The sequence below is a fragment of the Ambystoma mexicanum genome, chromosome 8, assembly GCF_040938575.1.
Source record: "Ambystoma mexicanum isolate Mex_15411 chromosome 8, UKY_AmexF1_1, whole genome shotgun sequence".
In the NCBI taxonomy this organism is placed as follows: Eukaryota; Metazoa; Chordata; class Amphibia; order Caudata; family Ambystomatidae; genus Ambystoma; species Ambystoma mexicanum.
In genome coordinates this window covers 1,016,819,385-1,016,837,435 of record NC_090929.1, presented here as the reverse complement: position 1 = coordinate 1,016,837,435, position 18,051 = coordinate 1,016,819,385, and the positions used below count along the sequence as shown (strand labels likewise).

At 45.6% G+C, this 18,051-nt stretch overlaps 1 protein-coding gene across 1 annotated transcript in view; it reads left to right on the top strand.

The window, feature by feature from the left end:
- Positions 1-18,051, top strand: part of LOC138472665 (inhibitor of nuclear factor kappa-B kinase subunit alpha-like) — a 1,781,717-nt gene that overhangs the window by 1,576,366 nt on the left and 187,300 nt on the right. Inside the window, exon 17 of the mRNA XM_069610956.1 lies at positions 16,173-16,269. Coding sequence (XP_069467057.1) covers positions 16,173-16,269 — 97 coding nt within the window. The remainder of the gene's footprint in view (positions 1-16,172; positions 16,270-18,051) is intronic.

Genomic DNA, 18,051 nt, shown 5'->3' with positions numbered 1-18,051 from the left:
TTAGTGGCTAGGATGAAGGCCACTGGTATTTTATTTATTACATTTGTATAGCGCACAGCAGCCCTTGGGCATCGAGACGCTGTTACTTGAAGGGCACACGGGGAGCAGCAATTATACATTCAACAGAAATAGAGCAAATATACATTAGGATACATATAATATACATATAAACATGGTGCATTTATGTGAAAAACAGGTTTTGCTCGAAATGTTAGCGTACTTCAGGTGAAGAGCACAGTTTTCATGGCTTTGCGAAAAGTCATGAGGGATGCCTCGCCTCGGAGGGTAGGAGGTAGGGCATTCCAATGTGAAGGTACTAGGTAGGGGAAGCTAGAGCCACCTGCTCTAGTTCTTCTTACCATAGGCACACAGAGCATGTTGGCATAGGGTGTCCTAATTGGCCTTGTGGAGGTAGAGTGGTGAATCCTTTGTGAGAGGTAGTCAGAGAGGTAGATGCACTTGTGGGTCAGTGTCATGGTGTTGAATAAGATTTTCTCTTTTATTGGGAGCCAGTGGGCTGCTTTCCTGGCGGCGGTAATGTGTTCTCTTTTCGAGATGACTTGACTGCGCGGAATACATTGTTCTGGATGACTTGTAGTCTATTCAGGTTTTTGGTGGAGGTTCCAAGGAAGAGAACATTGCAGTAGTCTAGCCCTGAGCCTGTGATGACTCTGGCTACGTTGGTGCAGTTCTCTTTGGAGAGAAATGGCCTAGCTGCGTTAATTAGTTTGGCATGGTATGCTGCAGAGGAGGCGATTGCACTGACTTGTTTGTTCATGGATAGGTTGGAGTCCAAATAGACTCTAAGGGTTTTGACTGAGTCTGATACTGGGATTTTAATGGAGTCGATAGTGAAGTGGCTAAACTGTGAGTCGAGGTTTTTTAATGTGTCGGGGAAACCCACCAGGAGGAGTTCCGTCTTGTCAGAGTTGAGGCATAGTCAGTTTGCTGCCATCGAGGTCTGAATGATGTTGTAGATGTTGTTAAGCATGGCAGAGTCTGTGTTGTGGTATAGTGTTGATGGGGCACTTGTGGCTGAGGACCTCAGGCTTTGCCCCAGATGCCCAAGAAAAAGGCCTGGACATGCAATCTTTTTGGGATGAAGGCAGACCAATCCCTCAGGACGTTTCAGGCTTTGATACAGACAGCTAAGTCTTTGTGCCTAGTGATTCAGCAGCAGCAACCCGTGAGCCCCTGGCGTGTAGGGTGTTTTGCCCCTTCCTTTCCTATGCCCAAAGGGACAGTGGAAATGCTTCCTCTGACAGGTGAGTGCAGCTCTGTCAAAATAGGAGTCAGGGCAGTGGTGCTCTATTGGAGGCTTGTCAGCCTCTGCTGTACCCTTTGTAGGCCGAGGTGCAAAGCCACTTTGAATCAGACTTCCAGCACTCTTCTCCTGTGGGGGCAGGATTTCCCAGTCCAGAAAGAAGTGAATTCTCACCACATCCAGCACTTGGTCTTTAGAGGTTGATCACAGGGGTACTGCCTTCAGCTTCGAGCAAAAGGGGCCATAGATCTGCTACCCTGCTCGGATCGAGGGCACGGCTGCTTCTCCCCCTATTTTCAGGGTCTGCAGCACTTGACTCTGGACATAGGACAAGTTCAAGATGGTTCTCCAGCATTGGATCTTTCATAGATTCACATGCTGTGAATATTCCCCGTCGTCCGGCTGGGAATCCTCTGTAAAATAGAGCAGTTTAAATTAAACTGGAACTTCAGTCACTTTAGTGCTCTATCGTCATCATTTTGGGTCATAGTGCCCACATCTAATAGGAAATACTGCCTTAGCTCCTCCCCTGCCAGTCATCTTCAGATTTTTTTACTGCACGTTAGTGTTGGGAGTCCACATGAATTTTCAACAATTTTCTTAGATTAATATTACATCATTTTGGTATTTCAAGTAGGGGTTTTTTCATCTACACCGAGTTTATCGACCGCAGCTTCTTCGATGGCAAATCCATCTATGCCGTCAAAGTCTGCAGACTTATCATCGATGACAAAAAACATTGTCAGCGATAAAAATCATCTACTTCGTCGTAGTCTACGACTGTCGACACGAGGACCGGCATCGAACAAGACGACAAAACTGTCATTGACCTCAACCTCCATGGCTACACCACGAGCGCATCGACCACAAGCGCTTCGCAGTCCATTGTCACCACAGCTGTTTGCCCTGATACCAGCACAGCAGAAGCATGGCCAGAATGTCCAAGAACTGTTTTTCCATACTTGGGGTGGCTTTATTACCAGGTGGCCTCGCAGTCTCAGAACCAAGTCTTTCACAGTCAGAAGAGGAGGAAGCTTTTGTGTCACAGCAGCCATCTTCCCCTTGGGCACTGCCACCGAGGAGTCCACCTCTGGGTGAAGCAAGCCTCATTAGACCACCATCTTTGAACCCCTTGCTGTCAGCAGGGTTGGTACAGCCTCTAAAACCTTTGCCCCAATGACATCCTATGCTGTCAACAGCTGTCCAGCATCAGCAACCGTGCCCTCAAAGGAGCGTATCATTGGACCATTTGTCAACACTGACAACATGGTCCAATGACAGTGGTCCTTTCATGCACTGCCTTTGAGATCCCTGGTTGCTGACACCAACGGGCAGATGCCGGCTGAGCCCCCAGGACCCTCCAGAGAGTGATATGAGGTTCCCACCCAACCCCAAAGCCGCAAAGACACTGGTCAGTACTGGAGTCGATGGATAAGGGAGCGGACACAGAGCCTCACAAGGACGCGTCCCCACTCATTCCGATCAAACAGATGAGTTTGATGACTTCATCACTGCGGATGGTGAGCCAGATGACATGCGTCTCAGGGATTCTCCCCCTGATGAAGTAGGAGCTTTCCATGCGCTCATGTCTAGGGCGTCCATGATGCTCGGCTTAGCACTGGAGAAACAAAAGGAGAGCGTTTTATACCAACGCCGATAACAGCGCAGGAAGTCCATCATGGCAATACCTCTACTGGTGGATATGTGGGAGGATGGCCAGGTTGCCATTGTGCACCCTGCAACTGCACCTCCAAAGAAGAATTGTTTCGACAAAAAGTACAGGGCTCCAGAGAGCGCTGCTGCCTGTCTCCGCACACAGCCCATCCCAGACGCCGTAGTTTCTTCAGAGGCCAGGAAGAGGTCGGCCAACACATCTTCATCCTGCTCAATGCCCCCAGAAAAGGAGAGCAAACGCCTTGACGGCTTTGGCAAGAGAATCATCACGACAGCTGCCTGGACTATCAAGGCAGCGAACGCTATGACCATACTTGCCCGCTATGATCGCAAGTTATGGCCCCTGTTGCAATTCTTTCCTGAGGACAAGAAGCAAGAGGCACTGGACATTCTCCCTGAGGGTGAGCGTGCATCTGCCCATGCCATCACTGTTTTTGTCGACATTGCTGACACAGGCTATCGCCAGATGGGTAATGGAGTGGTCCTATGCTGACAAGGTTTGCTTAAAGCCACAGACTTTCAGCCAGATGTCCAATCCCGGCTTACAGACATGCCTTTCACCTTGTTTGGGGAAAAAAGGTGGATGAGGCCCTACAGGCCATAAAGACAAACACTGAAACTGCCCCTGCTCACTCGTCACATTACAACACAAGCGCCAGTCCTTTCGTTCAGGAAAAGGGTGTTGTAATAGAACTTTGCAGGACAACCGCAGTATGTACCAGTCGTCCTCATCCTACAAGAGCCCTTATTCATCAGGGGATCAGTACAGGAAGCGACCCCAGTCCTAGAAGGGTTCCCAGCGATGCTGAGGCTCCTCCCAGCCTAGGGGCCAGTCCAGCAAGCAAGCATGACTGGCCAAGAGCCAGGGCCTCTCACATCAGCAACCCAGTGTGAGGTCGTCTATCGAACTTCGTCGACGAATGGGCTCGAGTAACATCTGACAAATGGGTGCTGCCCCTCCTCCATCAGGGGCATTCTCTGGATTTCATAAATTACCCTCCAGACATTCCTCCTGTATGAAGACCAGAAACATTGCAGCTCCTCCTGATCCAGGAAGTGCAGTCTCTGCTACGGAGGGGCGCTGTGTAAAAGGTCCCAGTAACGAGATACAGAAAGGGGTGCATTCCTGCTGCTACTTGGTCAGAAAAAAGGGCTTGCTGAACAAAACAGCGGGTTGGAGACCCATTCTAGACCTAAGGGTGTTCAACAAGTTTCTGAAAGCACAAACCTTTTGCATGGTAACATTGCAACAAGTATTCTCCCAGCTGCAGCAGGGGGATTTCCTAGCGTCCCTCTATTTCTATTCGCCCATCACACCAGCGCTACCTAAGTTTCGTGGTGGCAGGAGAGCACTATCAGTTCAAAGCTCTTCCTTTCGGGATCAGATCGGCCCCTCAGGTGTTGACCAAATGCCTCACACCAGTGGTGGTTTACCTGCGGCGGAGAGGAGTTCACGTCTACCCATAATGAGATGACTGCTTAATGAGAGCCCCGTCCTACTCTTTTGCAGAATCCAACACCGCCGTCACGATCCAATGTCTTCAACGACTGGGATTCTCCATCAACTTCCCGAAGTCACAGCTGGCCTCCTCTCCGAGGGCACTGTACCACAAGACACTGCTAACCACCAGCACTTGCAGAGCGAGGCCCTCGGACGAGAGAGTGACAGCACCTTCTGCAGAAGGTGCACTGCCTCAGCAAAACCTGGACGACCACAGTCAGCAGCTACAAGTCTTTGCTGGGGATGTTGTCTTCATGCATCCCACTGGTCACCAACTGCAGACTACGCGTGAGACCAGTGCAAGAGTTCTTGGATGCTATATGGGTACAAGCTTAAGGCTCCTGGAAGGACCGCATTATGCAGACTCCAGCCTTCAGGAAGGGCCTGCTCTGGTGGTCAGTGAGAGAACGCATCCTGCAAGGTGCCCACTTCAGGCTCCTGGACCATCAGATCACTGTCACTACGGACGCTTCCCTGGAGGGCGGGCTGGGGAGCCCACTGCCAAGACGAGCACACCAGGGGTTTGTGGTCAGAGACGGAGAACACCCAGCACATCAACCTGCTGGAGCTACGGACGATATTCTGGACACTGAAGTCTTTCCTCCCCCTGCTTGGAGAGAAAGTGGTTCGGATTTACACAGACAACACAACGTCCATGTTTTACATCCGCAAGCAAGGGGGGACTAGGTCCCCACAGCTTTCCAAATCCATCTTCGCCAGCCATGCTCTTCATCAAGATGCTGTGATTGTGTTAGCAGCTCGACTCAGAAGGGAAGAAACCCATGTCTATCTGGATAATTGGCTCGTTTGATGGGCTCCTCTCTGCCCAAAGGCCTGCCACCAAATCGATGTATGCCTGCAGGTAGCGTAGGTGTTTGGCTTGGTGCCACAAGAGGGATTTTGACCCTTTCACTTGCTCCACGTCTTGTGTTTTGGATGTTCTGCTTTCTTTGGCCTGGATGGTCTTGCAGATTGGCACTAGGAAGGGGTATCTCACAGCTATTTCAGTTCGCAAGAGAACTCCGGAACAGGACTCTTTTTTCACGACTCCCACAGTCCTACAATTCCTGCAGGGTTTGTGTGATCAGTTTATCCCTAACCAGTTTGTTGTTCCGTCTCTAGATTTTAATTTAGTGTTGGGCACTCTGTTTGAGCTCCCCATTCTTATTTGTTGAGATTGCTCATCTATAATGTGATTTTTCCAGGTTGCCATCCCTTCTGCTGGACTAGCGAGTGTGCTCCAGGTGCTGTTAGGAGAAAACCAAATAAGGAGGTTTAACTAAGAGAAGATGACATTAAGAGTGAGGATATCCTTCCTTCTGAAAGTGGTCTTGGATTGTCATCTCTCTCAAAAGATCCATCTTCTTGTCTTTTTTCCTCTTCAAAGGCAGAAGAGCGATTCCATCGGCTGGCCTGGTGTATGCCCTCAGATGCTACATCTCTTGGACGACAGAGACGGTGAAACATGACCAGCGTTTTGTTGATTCTGCTGGTGCACGTGCTGGCAGGGCTGTGACCAAACCTCTGTCCATGGGGATCATCCTCTTCCTCTCGAATGCCATGAACTGGCTAATAAGGATGTGCCTGTGGGTCTCAGGACTCATGCCACTAGAGGGCTGGCTAGCTGCCACCTTGGCTATACAATGTGGAGTCCCTGTCCAGGACGTTTGCCACAAGTTAAATGGACTTCTCTGCACATGTTTGCTAAACATTAACACTTGGATTCTCTGTCAGGACACAATGCTTGTTTTGGTAGAGCTGGTCATCAGAGTTTTCTGGTTTAGGTGGTGTCCTTGCTCTCTAAAGTCCAGATCTACTTAATGCTATGGGATTTCATCATGGATGAGGAATCCGTGGGAGGAAGGCATCCATTAGAAGAACAAATTAATTGACTCTCAGTAATGTTCTTTCCGATGGATATTCCTCCCACGGACTCTTCATCATCTTCTCCCCGAGGTCCCTCGGTGTCGGAGTGGTAGGAAAAAAGGGTGGAAATAAGGTCACAGTGCCTCATTCTATACTGACCCACAGGTCATGTGCAGGGCATGTAGAGGTGTTTGATAGAGCCGACATGGAGCCACACTGCACCCCATGACAGCAGAAAGGTTTCTGAGGAGCAGCTGTGCTGGAACATAGCTACGAGAGATGAGTAATCCCTGGGAGGAACATCCATCAGAAAGAACATTACCAAGAGATAAGTAATTTATTCATCAGGAGTAGTCTTCGTTGAGCCTCACTATCCTCATCGAAATTGTTAAGAGTGGGTTTGCTACCATAAACTGCGCACACAAACGGAATTGTTAAAGCTCATTGAGCATTATTTAATGCAAATCAAAACAGCCGACACGTGTTTCGAGCCACAACGCTCTTCTTCCAAGGCTTGCGGGAGCTTGAATCGAAAAACTAATACTATAAAGTTATGCGATTAGAGAATTCAAAATTACAAGGTGCATTCACCGGCTCCACTCTATAGTTGCAATTGCAATTAGACTCGACTATCCTCATAGACTACCTTGGGTTCATGAACTAACCATATTGGGACTCCTTGGTGTTATGGTCTGTACCAAGAAAAATAGGAGGAGTGCGGATATGTCACTGAAAATGGATTGGTGACGGAACATACAGGCCTGAAAGCCCAATGCTAGAAATTTGAAAGGAGAAAGACACCAAAGTGTTGATTAAGTGAACGTGTTCCCATGTGGGACTGTGGGTAAAAAGGAATTGAGGTAAAGTGGCATGTATGGGGATGACATCAATTCACTATGCATACTCTGAGTCTGATGAAGAGGCCCAGAGGGGATGAGGGTGTAACAGAGAATTCCAAACTCTGGTTTTCCACTGGTTACGGTGAAGATTTCAGGCAGCAGCGTCTGCAGGCAAACCTCACACTCCCCTGTCTTTGAAGCTCAGAACCAACAATGCAATCGAGATTGGATGGAATACCACAAGTTGACAGTCCAGTCAGTGGACCAAGGAGCAATGACAAGTTAACACAATACTGATCATTTGGGACAGGTCGGTGGATGCCCCCGCCATCCTTTGCTCTGCTGCAGAAAGCAATCAGAGTTCTTTTAGAGGTAGACTTGGTGCATCTTAAATTGGAGCAAGTACTTTTGGACAGCAAAAACAATGCGTGAATCACCCCACGTGTTCAGAGGCATGCGCACAATATTCTGCATGGTGGTATACACCTTAAATATATTAATTATTAAATATTGAGTATTTAGTGATCATATTCATTTAAATACATTTGTATTGTATTGATCCAAAGACAAATGTTTTAAATGTTTACATGTTATCTAATGTGGTAAATCGGACCAGAGAACATGTTTTAACAATGATGTTTATTAAAAAATCAAACAAAACCTCCTCTAAACTGATTTCTATGTAGGGTGTCCCTAATCCCACCTATCTGGGAATGTATTTAGCAGAACTACCTACCGGGAATCTATCTAGCAGGACTACAAACAAAAGCACTAATAGAATGTATGAACTTGATCATTGCCCCTCAAAATGCACCATGCTATCAGTCCAGGAATGCCCTTGTTTGCTAATCCTACTAATCTGATAATCCCTGACACAGAACTATATACCACAGACCGTCTAGCACTTAATCTTCTCTAATCCAACTATCTGCGAATCTATTTAGCAGAACTACCAACCAAGGGCGTCTCAAGCACCTGTACTTTAATCGACATGATTTGGGACAGATCTGTTCGTCGCCGCCCGTCAGTCTTCACCAAGGCAATTGACCCAACGAGACACAGGAAGGACCTTAGCCAAACAACCTGCACCAAAGGGAGATACCATGCCCTTGACAATCACTGGAAGCTCAATAGGGAACAGGGTCCCCCTGGAAAGCACACAGACACTCAAACACACCACTGTACTAACTCTTTCCTCAGCACCAACAAACAATAGAAAGCAACTATAACCCTCGAAATTGGCCTATCTGAAAATATTTAATTCACAAACCCTGGTACCACCAGAATGCAGATACCAGAGTGCATTTGGCCTTGCTGCACACATTCTACTGATGTAACACAACCACTGCACCATGCCTAGCACTAGTATGCAGCTACACACCACTTAATTCACACTGGCAGCACACATACTGAGTACACCCATGCACGTTTTACTATATTACTCTCTCCATTCACCTGGACTGCGGTCCCTGAGGGCGTTCTACCCACAGCGCTTTGGAGTCATACCAATAGTAAAAGGCGCTATACAAATGCCCAATAACATAACATTCAAAAAAATAAATAAACGAGTGCCGTCAGGACATCTCACAAAAAAACACTGTCCTACGTCCAAAACTATTTTAAGCTACTATCTGCCCTATCACTATTAAAAAAAAAAGACAGAAAAGGGAATCTAAGCTTGAGTTTAGGATAGGGATTACTTCCCCTCTTTGATAGCTTAGTACATACTGGTTGTCTGGCCCTCACCCAAAAGATCTCACAGTACCTTCAGATCCAGGATTGAATGCCAAATAAAAAATAAAGTCTCTCAGCTTTCCTTTTCGAGTTACAAGGTCCTTGCTAAAAAAAAAAGTCTAGGGGCGTATCCCTTCTCCTGGGAAATCTCCTTCGGACCTGGATATGTCAGCATTAATAATTATACCAAAGTTCACATTCAGTCCTTTCCGAGCGACTCAAGTTCTTAGCCTCAGTAAGCTATGGACTTGGTTTGTCCTGTTTGATGCTTCATTTCTTACACTCCCTCGTGGGATAATGGTTTCTTCTGCCCCCGGTGGGCTACTGGCCTGCTCAGCCCTACTGGTTAGCTTTCTTCTCTTGTCCCCTCTTGGGGTATTCGTGTGTGCAGTTATGCGTGGAATATGGGCCTACTTAGCCTGGTTTAATAGCCTGCATCTCCCAACTCCTCTTGTGTTATTCATGTGCTCAGCCCAGCATGGGCTATGGACCTGCTCAGCCTGGTTTGTTAGCTTGCTTTTCTTGACCTCTCCTGTGTTACTCTGGTCTCCAGCCCAACATGGGTTTGTGGCTTTCTCTGCCTTCTTTTTCTCATTCTCTTCTCCACTTCGTAGGATTCTGGGACTTGGAGTACTGTGCAGAATTTTGGTTTGTTTAGCCCGTTTGCCCCCCGTGAGTTATGCAGATGCTTAGCCCAATTTGGGCTTTGCTTTGGCATCGCCGCCCTCCATCTGCTATTGATGTGAGGTTGCGTACCTCTTTCCCAGCAGCGGTGCCCCTCCGGAGCTTTGTCATTTCTGGCAGCGTGGTTCCGCGTCTGAGACCTGACTTCGGTCTGCACAGCTGTGCTTTCTTTCAGCAGCTTTTCCACTTCAGGATGGACAGGCTCTGGCCGTCGCTTCAGCGGGACGCTGACTCGCTGCTCCTGGTTTAGCATTGCTTCCTGCAGCTTCTGCGGGACCGAGCTCTCCGGATCCATCGCCTTCCACCAAGCGGCCGCCTTCTGCAGATTTCCCAGAGTCTTGGCCCATCACGTTAACTACGTGGCTCTTCCTTCTCCTTTCTCCTTCCACCTGGGAGGGAGCAATTCCCTCCTTTGCACGGGCATGCAGGCCCGGCGTTTCATGCTCTGTACCTGCTTCTCTCTCTTTTTGTTGGTGTCCCCCTGGCACAAAAGGAAGAAAGCCATTGGTCCTGATTATCACATGAAGGCGGTAACTAAAGCTACCCACTTTAAAGACGCCCTCTATATGATTATCCTGATTGCCAGTCCACCCGCCCCCCATAACCACAAACATTGTGAATGTATAAGTAGAGGGAGGGAAACACCCAAAAAGACAGAGGGCAAAAAGACTGAAGCCCAAAAGCCCGGCCCCATTTATAATCCACCAGGGCGGGACTAGCAATATTGTATAAGTATAAGACGATGAACTAACCAACCTTTCAAGCATGGTCGTGTCAAGCCCTGTCGAGTCTAGCAGCAGGTGTGGAGGCGAACCAGCTTGAGAGATCCAGGTGCTGCCGAAAGAACGGATGGAAGAGGACGCTGGTGAAGTGCTGTGCGAGGCCTCCACGGGTTCTGCAGGAGCAAACCCGGGCAGAAGTCCGAGCAGGAGAGCAGAGCTGCGGAACAAACGTGAGAAGTACCGGGCAGTCGACAGAGCAACAGCAGTGAACTAACAGAGCCAGAGAGAAGGCCCGGTGTCCCAGGAACCCTCATTGACGTACCCCGATCACATACAAGGTAACAAGAGGTACGAGAGACCCAGAGGGGGACAAGGGTAGAAGGGAGGCTAGTTCACAATGCTCTCTCTCGCTTCAGTAGTGGGGAGCCTGCTACTGGGTATAATCGGAGACGGATCTGGGACCCGAAAACAGAGTATTAGAGAAAATCTTCCTCGTTGCAGTGGAAAGGATAGAACCACTGACCACAAGAGAAGCGTCTGGCACCCCATCACAAATACTGAGAATAATAGAAGAAATAGAAGGGCCTGGGACCCGACCACAGACCTTGAAACCTCAGAGGAAATCTTTCTCGTAGCTGTGGCCACGAGCAAGCCACTGAACACCAGAGATGGGTCTGGGACCCTGTAAAGGGAGAATAAGGGACTAAAAGGGAGTTCCTGCAATGCCCTGATAGAAAGGAACTCATTAGCAAAAGAGAGGAGGCCAGAATCTTTATTCGAGACCTGGAAAGAGTGGCTAAGCTGTATTTTGGACTTTGGTACAGAACGCCATGCAGTTGGTGCCAGGGGAAGGGAGACATTCCCCCTGGCTTTGTTTTGTGATGCATTGAAAAGCAATATCAACTTTAGGAGAAGGGAAACCTTCTCGTGATACAGAACATTGAACTGTTCATGGAGTGAACGCAGCCAGACGCCAGGGGAAGGGAGTCATTCCCTCTGGCCTTGTTGTGAACTGTGCCAAGTAATACCAAAAGAAGGGAGTCATTCTCCTGGTCCTGAACTGGGAGTTGTGCTGTAGACGCCAGGGCAAGGGAGTAATTCCCCCTGGTTTTATTGTAAACTGTATAAATGTACACCAGGAGAAGAGAAGGGAGACATTCTCCTGGACATGGAATTGTATAAAGGTTGTGTGAAACCTGCAAGCCAGGGGAAGGGAGTCATCCCTTCCCCTCGGTGTTCTTGTTGCAAGAGAACATTCTTTTGGATGCTATCCCAGCAGCAGGAGAAGGGAAGCATGCTCTTTCTGTTAGATTATCATTTAGTTGTAGTGTGAGGGATAGAATGTCCAATTAAATTCCACCGTCCTGTGTCCCAACCAACATCTGACGGACCCTTTAGTATTAGTTTTGAGGTAGAGATACCCCTCTTAAAAGATGAGGAAGGACCTGTTTATGCACAAATAAGTTTATAACCACCACCCTGTGACCTTTGTCAGCTTTCTTTTCTTCGTCACCCTTAAAGTAGCTGCTTACCTCTCTAAAGGGTGGGCTCCCCTTTGCGGGAAAAGGTACAATTTCCCTGGATTCTTCGCACCATTGAATTAAACCCCACAAAGATTTTACCTGGGATGCTCTCCCTCCGATGGCTGATCAAAAGAAAATTAGACAAACCTATTCATCAACTGTAACTTTCCGCTATGCTTTCACAATCTCAATACCCATGTAGATGTTAGTACTGAAAGCAAACTACTGACTGAAAGTAACAAAATTAATCCCTTGTAATATTTGATCAAATATTAGAAATTCTATAGGAAGCCATTCACTGGTTTGGTGAATGTATGAATGATGAAAACGCTGTTACCTGAACCACATTTGTACCTCTGGTGCTCTAAATATTGAATACTGATCACATAATAGCTAACCACATAATATCCTTGTTGTAAAAACAATCTGCACACATTCAAGATTCAGGGCAGCACACACACAGCTGAAGTAATGGAGGGTTTGGGGAGGGCTCAGCGAAGATTGTTCCAGCTGTTTTAAAAGTACCAGAGCTTTTCCTTTAAGGGGATTTAGAGAGGAGCCACAGAGTCTTTCAACCAGATCCTTGACATCAACTCGACACATGAGCAGTTCCAGTTAGTCAACTGGCTCATGGTCTCCACATATGTAGACAGTCTATGGGGACCCCAGTCCTCCACTTATAGCCCATACACATTTCAAATAGTTGGCATCCTCCCAATCAGTGGAGGCCAGCCTCACTCATATTTTGTGGGGGCAAACAAAAAGGGATGTAGATTGAGATGTCTGGCAAATCCTCACGCAGGAATAAGTAGATTCCATTCAATCGGAGCAGCCTTGGTAAGCTTGGAGTCGGAGCCTACATTGGCAAACAGCCACATATGGCTGTTCATGCCATGAAAAGCACAGAAGGACAACAAAAACCATGGCCAATATGAGATTTGAAAAATATGAAGCAGCCATTTTGCTACTGATCTTCAGGCAAATGCTACCATTCTGCTAAAAGTGTACATCATGGTCTAGAATCATAAAAAGTAAACTGCTCCAACCAGCCTGTAACATTGACACTGTTTGGGGAGAAAACTCGTCCAAGGTCACTGTAGGGAATTTTTGCAGTACCCCTGCTTTGAAAACCCCATGGGTATTCAAGGCAGCACATAAAAACAGTTGGTCTTCAGTTAGGCTTTGGAAAAAGACATACTTTTGACAAACATGGCCAGGACATGTAAAAGCCAGCAAAATACTTTTAGGTTCACTGAGATGAGAAAAGGGACTTTGTACCCCAACACATATTTCTGGGGCTTTTGAATCTGTTTTCGATTCAGTTGCAATGCTTTGTCAGCCATCGAATGGATGGTGTGGAGTGTTTCAACTTAAAAAAAAAAGAAAAAAGAAAAGAAATGTAGATGTTGACAACATAGGGCACTAGTGTATATTAGGATATAAGTGTGCTTCCCCATTTGTTTAAGGTAAATTTATCTATGTTTAGATTTAAATTCTGGACTTACATCTTTCATCTAGTACCGGGCAGAAGATCGGGTAGCCGTTGTTTGACTGCTGTGATGGGCTTCATCCTAATGTGGGGGACTGGCACTGAGCAGTGACACCTTCACTGCAACATCTTTTTCTTATGGTTTGGGAACGAGGAGCCCAAAGGGCTCCAGGCAGATGCCGTAGGTCTTTGTATTCAAAGGTTGACGGGGTGTCGAACGTCTGCCCTCGCGGCCTCTCGGTTTGGGTAAGCAACTTGAGTGGGCCCAGCCAACTGACAGCAATTGAACTGTAAGTTCAATTGAAGCCCTTTCCAGATCCAAATTGCCTTGGCTAGCGACAGGTCATCTGGGTCCATGTGTGGCAATGAGGAAGCAGAGTCAGCAGGAACCGGTAAAGACACTGTGCATGTTTGTGTGCATTGTGTATATGTGTGCAAGCACGTGAGGGTTGTCTGTGTAGAAGTGCACCATTAAAAATGTGTCCATGTGCAAATGCTGTTCAGTGGTATGTATGTGCATGTGCGAGTGAAGTGTGTTACTGTGTTTGTGCCAGCGGGGGGAAGCAAATGATTGCTTGGATGGTTTTGGGTTGCAACCATAAGAAAGCTACTCCCAAGGATTGCCTTCCACAGTTTTTCTCCAGTGAATGGAAATACAGGCGTACACTGCTGCAGCCAATAGGAATGGCATGCAATTTTTACTAACATTATGGGCAAAGTCAACATGCGTGTTATTACATTGAGAAACTGGCCTACATTGGTTCAGCCAGTATGGGCATGTTATCTGGCCATGACATGGCATTTTCTACTGCCATTAAGGGAAAAGCATATAGTATATTTTTTATGTGGGTTACTGGCATAAATTGTTGCAGCTTACAATGGACTTGGTTGGTTACAGCAAGTTTGAAATTGCTCGTTTACACTGACATATATTGTGGTCAACGGCATCATGAAAATGCACTGAAAAAAGCCTTTGTGCACAGTTGGTGATTTAGCATCTATTTAATTTTTTCAACTTGCCCTACAAAACTGATTATCTGTGGCTGCTTTTTACTCTGTTTTTCACAGAAAGAGTGCTGTAGAATGCTCCTGGTTTAAACATTTTCTCGAGACGGGCCACACCCTTACTTGCCCCCCCACCTCTCATGAATTCAACTTTTTGGTGGGTGCTCCCTTGTTACGCTCACACACATTCTTGGGAAATCTTCACACCCCTTCAATAAAAAAGATCTTAAGCTGCTGCTGGTTGACAGGCTATTCTCGTAACATTGCATCTGTACTATGAGTGCAGGCTACCCACAATAATCCTCCAGGTTGACATTTGTCATATATTTAGGGCTTTGTGCCATAAACCTGCTTCTCAGCACTGTCTAAAAGGTGCTATTTTTTCCCAATTAGGGAAATAGGAGGCACATGACATGTAAGGAGGGACGCGCAGCTTGTGGGTGGTGTTTGGTTATTTAACCACCTATTGATGGGCCATGACAATGCTAAACGCTATAGCCATTCCCACCCACTACCTACCCCTCCCCACCCTAAACTCATCCTCCTGGGATCTCTTTCAGCTTGCTCTATCAACCAGTAATATCAAGCCGCAGCCTGCCAGTGTTTTTTCTAAGTGTATGTTAGAGTTAATGGCTTAATTTCAGCTGTAAATGGCTGCTGTTGGAAGAGAAATTTCTTAATCCAGTGTGCCTTCAAGCACTTGATTTATACCTCTTCCATGAACTTAAATCCTGTTAAAAGCAAGCATTCTCCAGGTACTGACCTCAAATGCCCAGGTAATAGCTCAGTTTTCCATCTGTTGCAATCTTATGGCCAGGTGGTACATTATATCTGTGCCTAGCGAATGCCTATCCCATGCCTACCCAAAAGCCCAAACTGTTGGCTTTGAGTGTGGGTTATATAAAGCACCTAGACTGCTGGTCTCTTCCCTGCAACATTCTTCTTCCATTTCGCTTGTCGCCACCTCTTTCACTGGCAAGCATTCTGATCAGGTCTCTGCCGCAAGGAATCCTGGTATCCATGGTACTGCTTGACAAAAGAAATCACTGGACCGCATGTTGCAAAGCAGGCATCGGACAAGAAAAAGTGATTTGTGCGTTCTACAAGTGCCTGATTCAAAGAACAGAGACCAGCAACTCCCTTACAGCACCTCTAGGGCAGGACTGGTCTCTAACAAGTACTCTTATAATGTGTCTTGCGCCAGGTTGAGAGGGGTCCCATTATCTCTTGGCACAGTCAGAATTCCGACCTTGTCACAAAAATCGGAAGCGTCACAAACTATCAAGAATGGTTTCTAACATAAGGTGAATTTGAATTTGTGCTTTTTCTTTAATTATGTAGAATCCATTTATTTTAAACAATGCACACATCAAATACATGCATAACATAGATCATATATCGAAATGGTGCATTCAATTGCACTGTAAATTGCCCTTTAGTTTCAATGTGTGCAATTCAGGCATCACATGTTTCTGTTTTTTATAAAACCATTATTCTACTATTCATTTTGGATTCGATGAACATAAAGCTTTACTATTTAGGCATCTGCAAGCTTTCCTTGCATTGTACTGTAATCATGCAAGTAATTAATGCATGCTATTCAAACTCTTCATTTGTGGATAAACATTAGAGTTGAACATGGGTACACATTTTAGAACTGACAAAGGAGGAAGAAGCATTATTCTTTCACTTGCAACAAACTGAAAACGCACAAATGAAGTAGTTTGGGATTGTATGATTAATGAAGTGGACAACGCTTGGGGGCACAATAGGGTGGTGTGTCACTATCTGCTGATGTCCCGAGTTTGTGTGGCAATATGGTTTGCACTTTCCCAGAGTAATGTAACAGCACATTGTAAATAAAATTGCAGAACAAGGATACAGCGACAGTACAGAAATGGTGAAGATAATCGTACAGACTGTGCAGAGCCAGGACCGTGTTCTCAAGGAGCTGTTTGGCCATCTCAGGTACATTTTCTAATCTGAGGACAATGTGATCTATTGTTTTGTGTAATGTTAATGATGCATGCATATCTTCAAGTTTGTCTGTGAAACCCACAACTGCACTGAAAGTGTACGAGCCTGCAGTCATGTCCTAGATTACTTGGAATTAATCACTTGGAATTAATCACTTGTTTATGCTTCTCTTAATAGGATAAAGCTCACAAAATTAAGAAACCTGTCTTGGTATTCATGCACATTAGTGACCATGTGTGGCTTGAAGTAGGAAACCGTTTATACTGAATGTTGTAACGGTTTAACATGTATTGTCTCATTTTAGCCGCACAGAGTATCTCTCTATATACATTTAAAATTCAATACTTTTTTGTACACAGCTAAAAAATAAATGAATGTGCAAAAATTGACTTTCCTTCCCCAAGTCAATGCATGGTCAGATGCCAATAGAACACTCAATAGCCGATTCCTGATAACAGGAGCAAATGACCCCTCCCCTTTTCCTTTTCAATATAGTGTAGTGCAATCTTATTTTTTGTTTAGACCGCTTGTTTATCTTGACACTGCTAATTAACTTGCATCAAAGCATGCACGTCGTAGAGACTGGATAAGCTACCATGTTAGCGGGACACGATCTAGAAGCAGAGACTTATTTACACAGAAAGGTCAACAATTGCAATGGACAAAATAAATAACAAAATTCATGGCATAGGTACATAATTAAAGTGAACCATCAATTACAGCAACAACAGTAATTAACCTTAAAAAGAAAACAAACCGAACAGTGTTCAGTACAAATTTGCAAAACGTTTTAGTCCATCCTTTAACAGAGGGAATGTAATGCTCTATAAAATGCACATCCACTGCTGTTGATTGTACCAATTTTTACCCTAATGAGTTACCTGGCCCTTCTGATTCCTTGCTTTGTGTAAACAAGCTAGAATTAGTGTTTTAAGAAGCATAGGATTCTGGCCATGATCAGATACCTCAGTCACCCTAGTTTGCTTGGCATAAACAATACTTTGTAGCTCTAATTGAAGTTTAACATTATATATTATACTTAATTTAGGAGACACGTGGTCTCTGTATCATCTTTAGCTATGGCGCAAACCAAACAAATGTTCCATTGCCAAAGGAGGTTCAATACATCTCAGACACTTCTTGGGATAAAACCAAGCCATTTTAAAGGGGCTAATATAATAAGGAAATAGAAATGTATGATGATAAAGTAAATGTTGAGCAGCGACAAGTGTGAGGGCACAGGTGCTTAGAGTATCAACGCACTGTAGCTTTTCATCTTCTCCCAGTAATTACATTTTAGTCCTCTTCCACCATCCTTACAGAAGAACCTCTGATATAAGTTTATAGTTCAATTTCCAGAAACATTCTTTTAAAATCGATTTCTCCTAACTTCCATAACCTCTAGATTAATATCCTGATGTCTGAAGAAATCCTTAATATAAAATAGTTAAAAAGACTGAATTGTGAAGGCGGCCATAATCTGTTTTCAACTGATGAAATTATCTAAAAGTATTTCCTGCAAAGAACTGTTCTATTGGTTAAAGATTGCCATGACCTTAGGATATATACCCAGGAGTTCTTAGTTAGACCAAGGTTGAGTACAATGATGAAGGAAGGGAATTCTCAACTTCTTCCTAATGGCCCTCCCCTGGTCCCGTTGTATTTACAAAGGGATTTTGAATGTACCCTTTTAAAGAAATCTTGAGTCCCCAAATTTGGTATCCCCTGTACTCTTTATTTCTGAAGCCAGTGTGCTTAGATAACGGTCTGTGT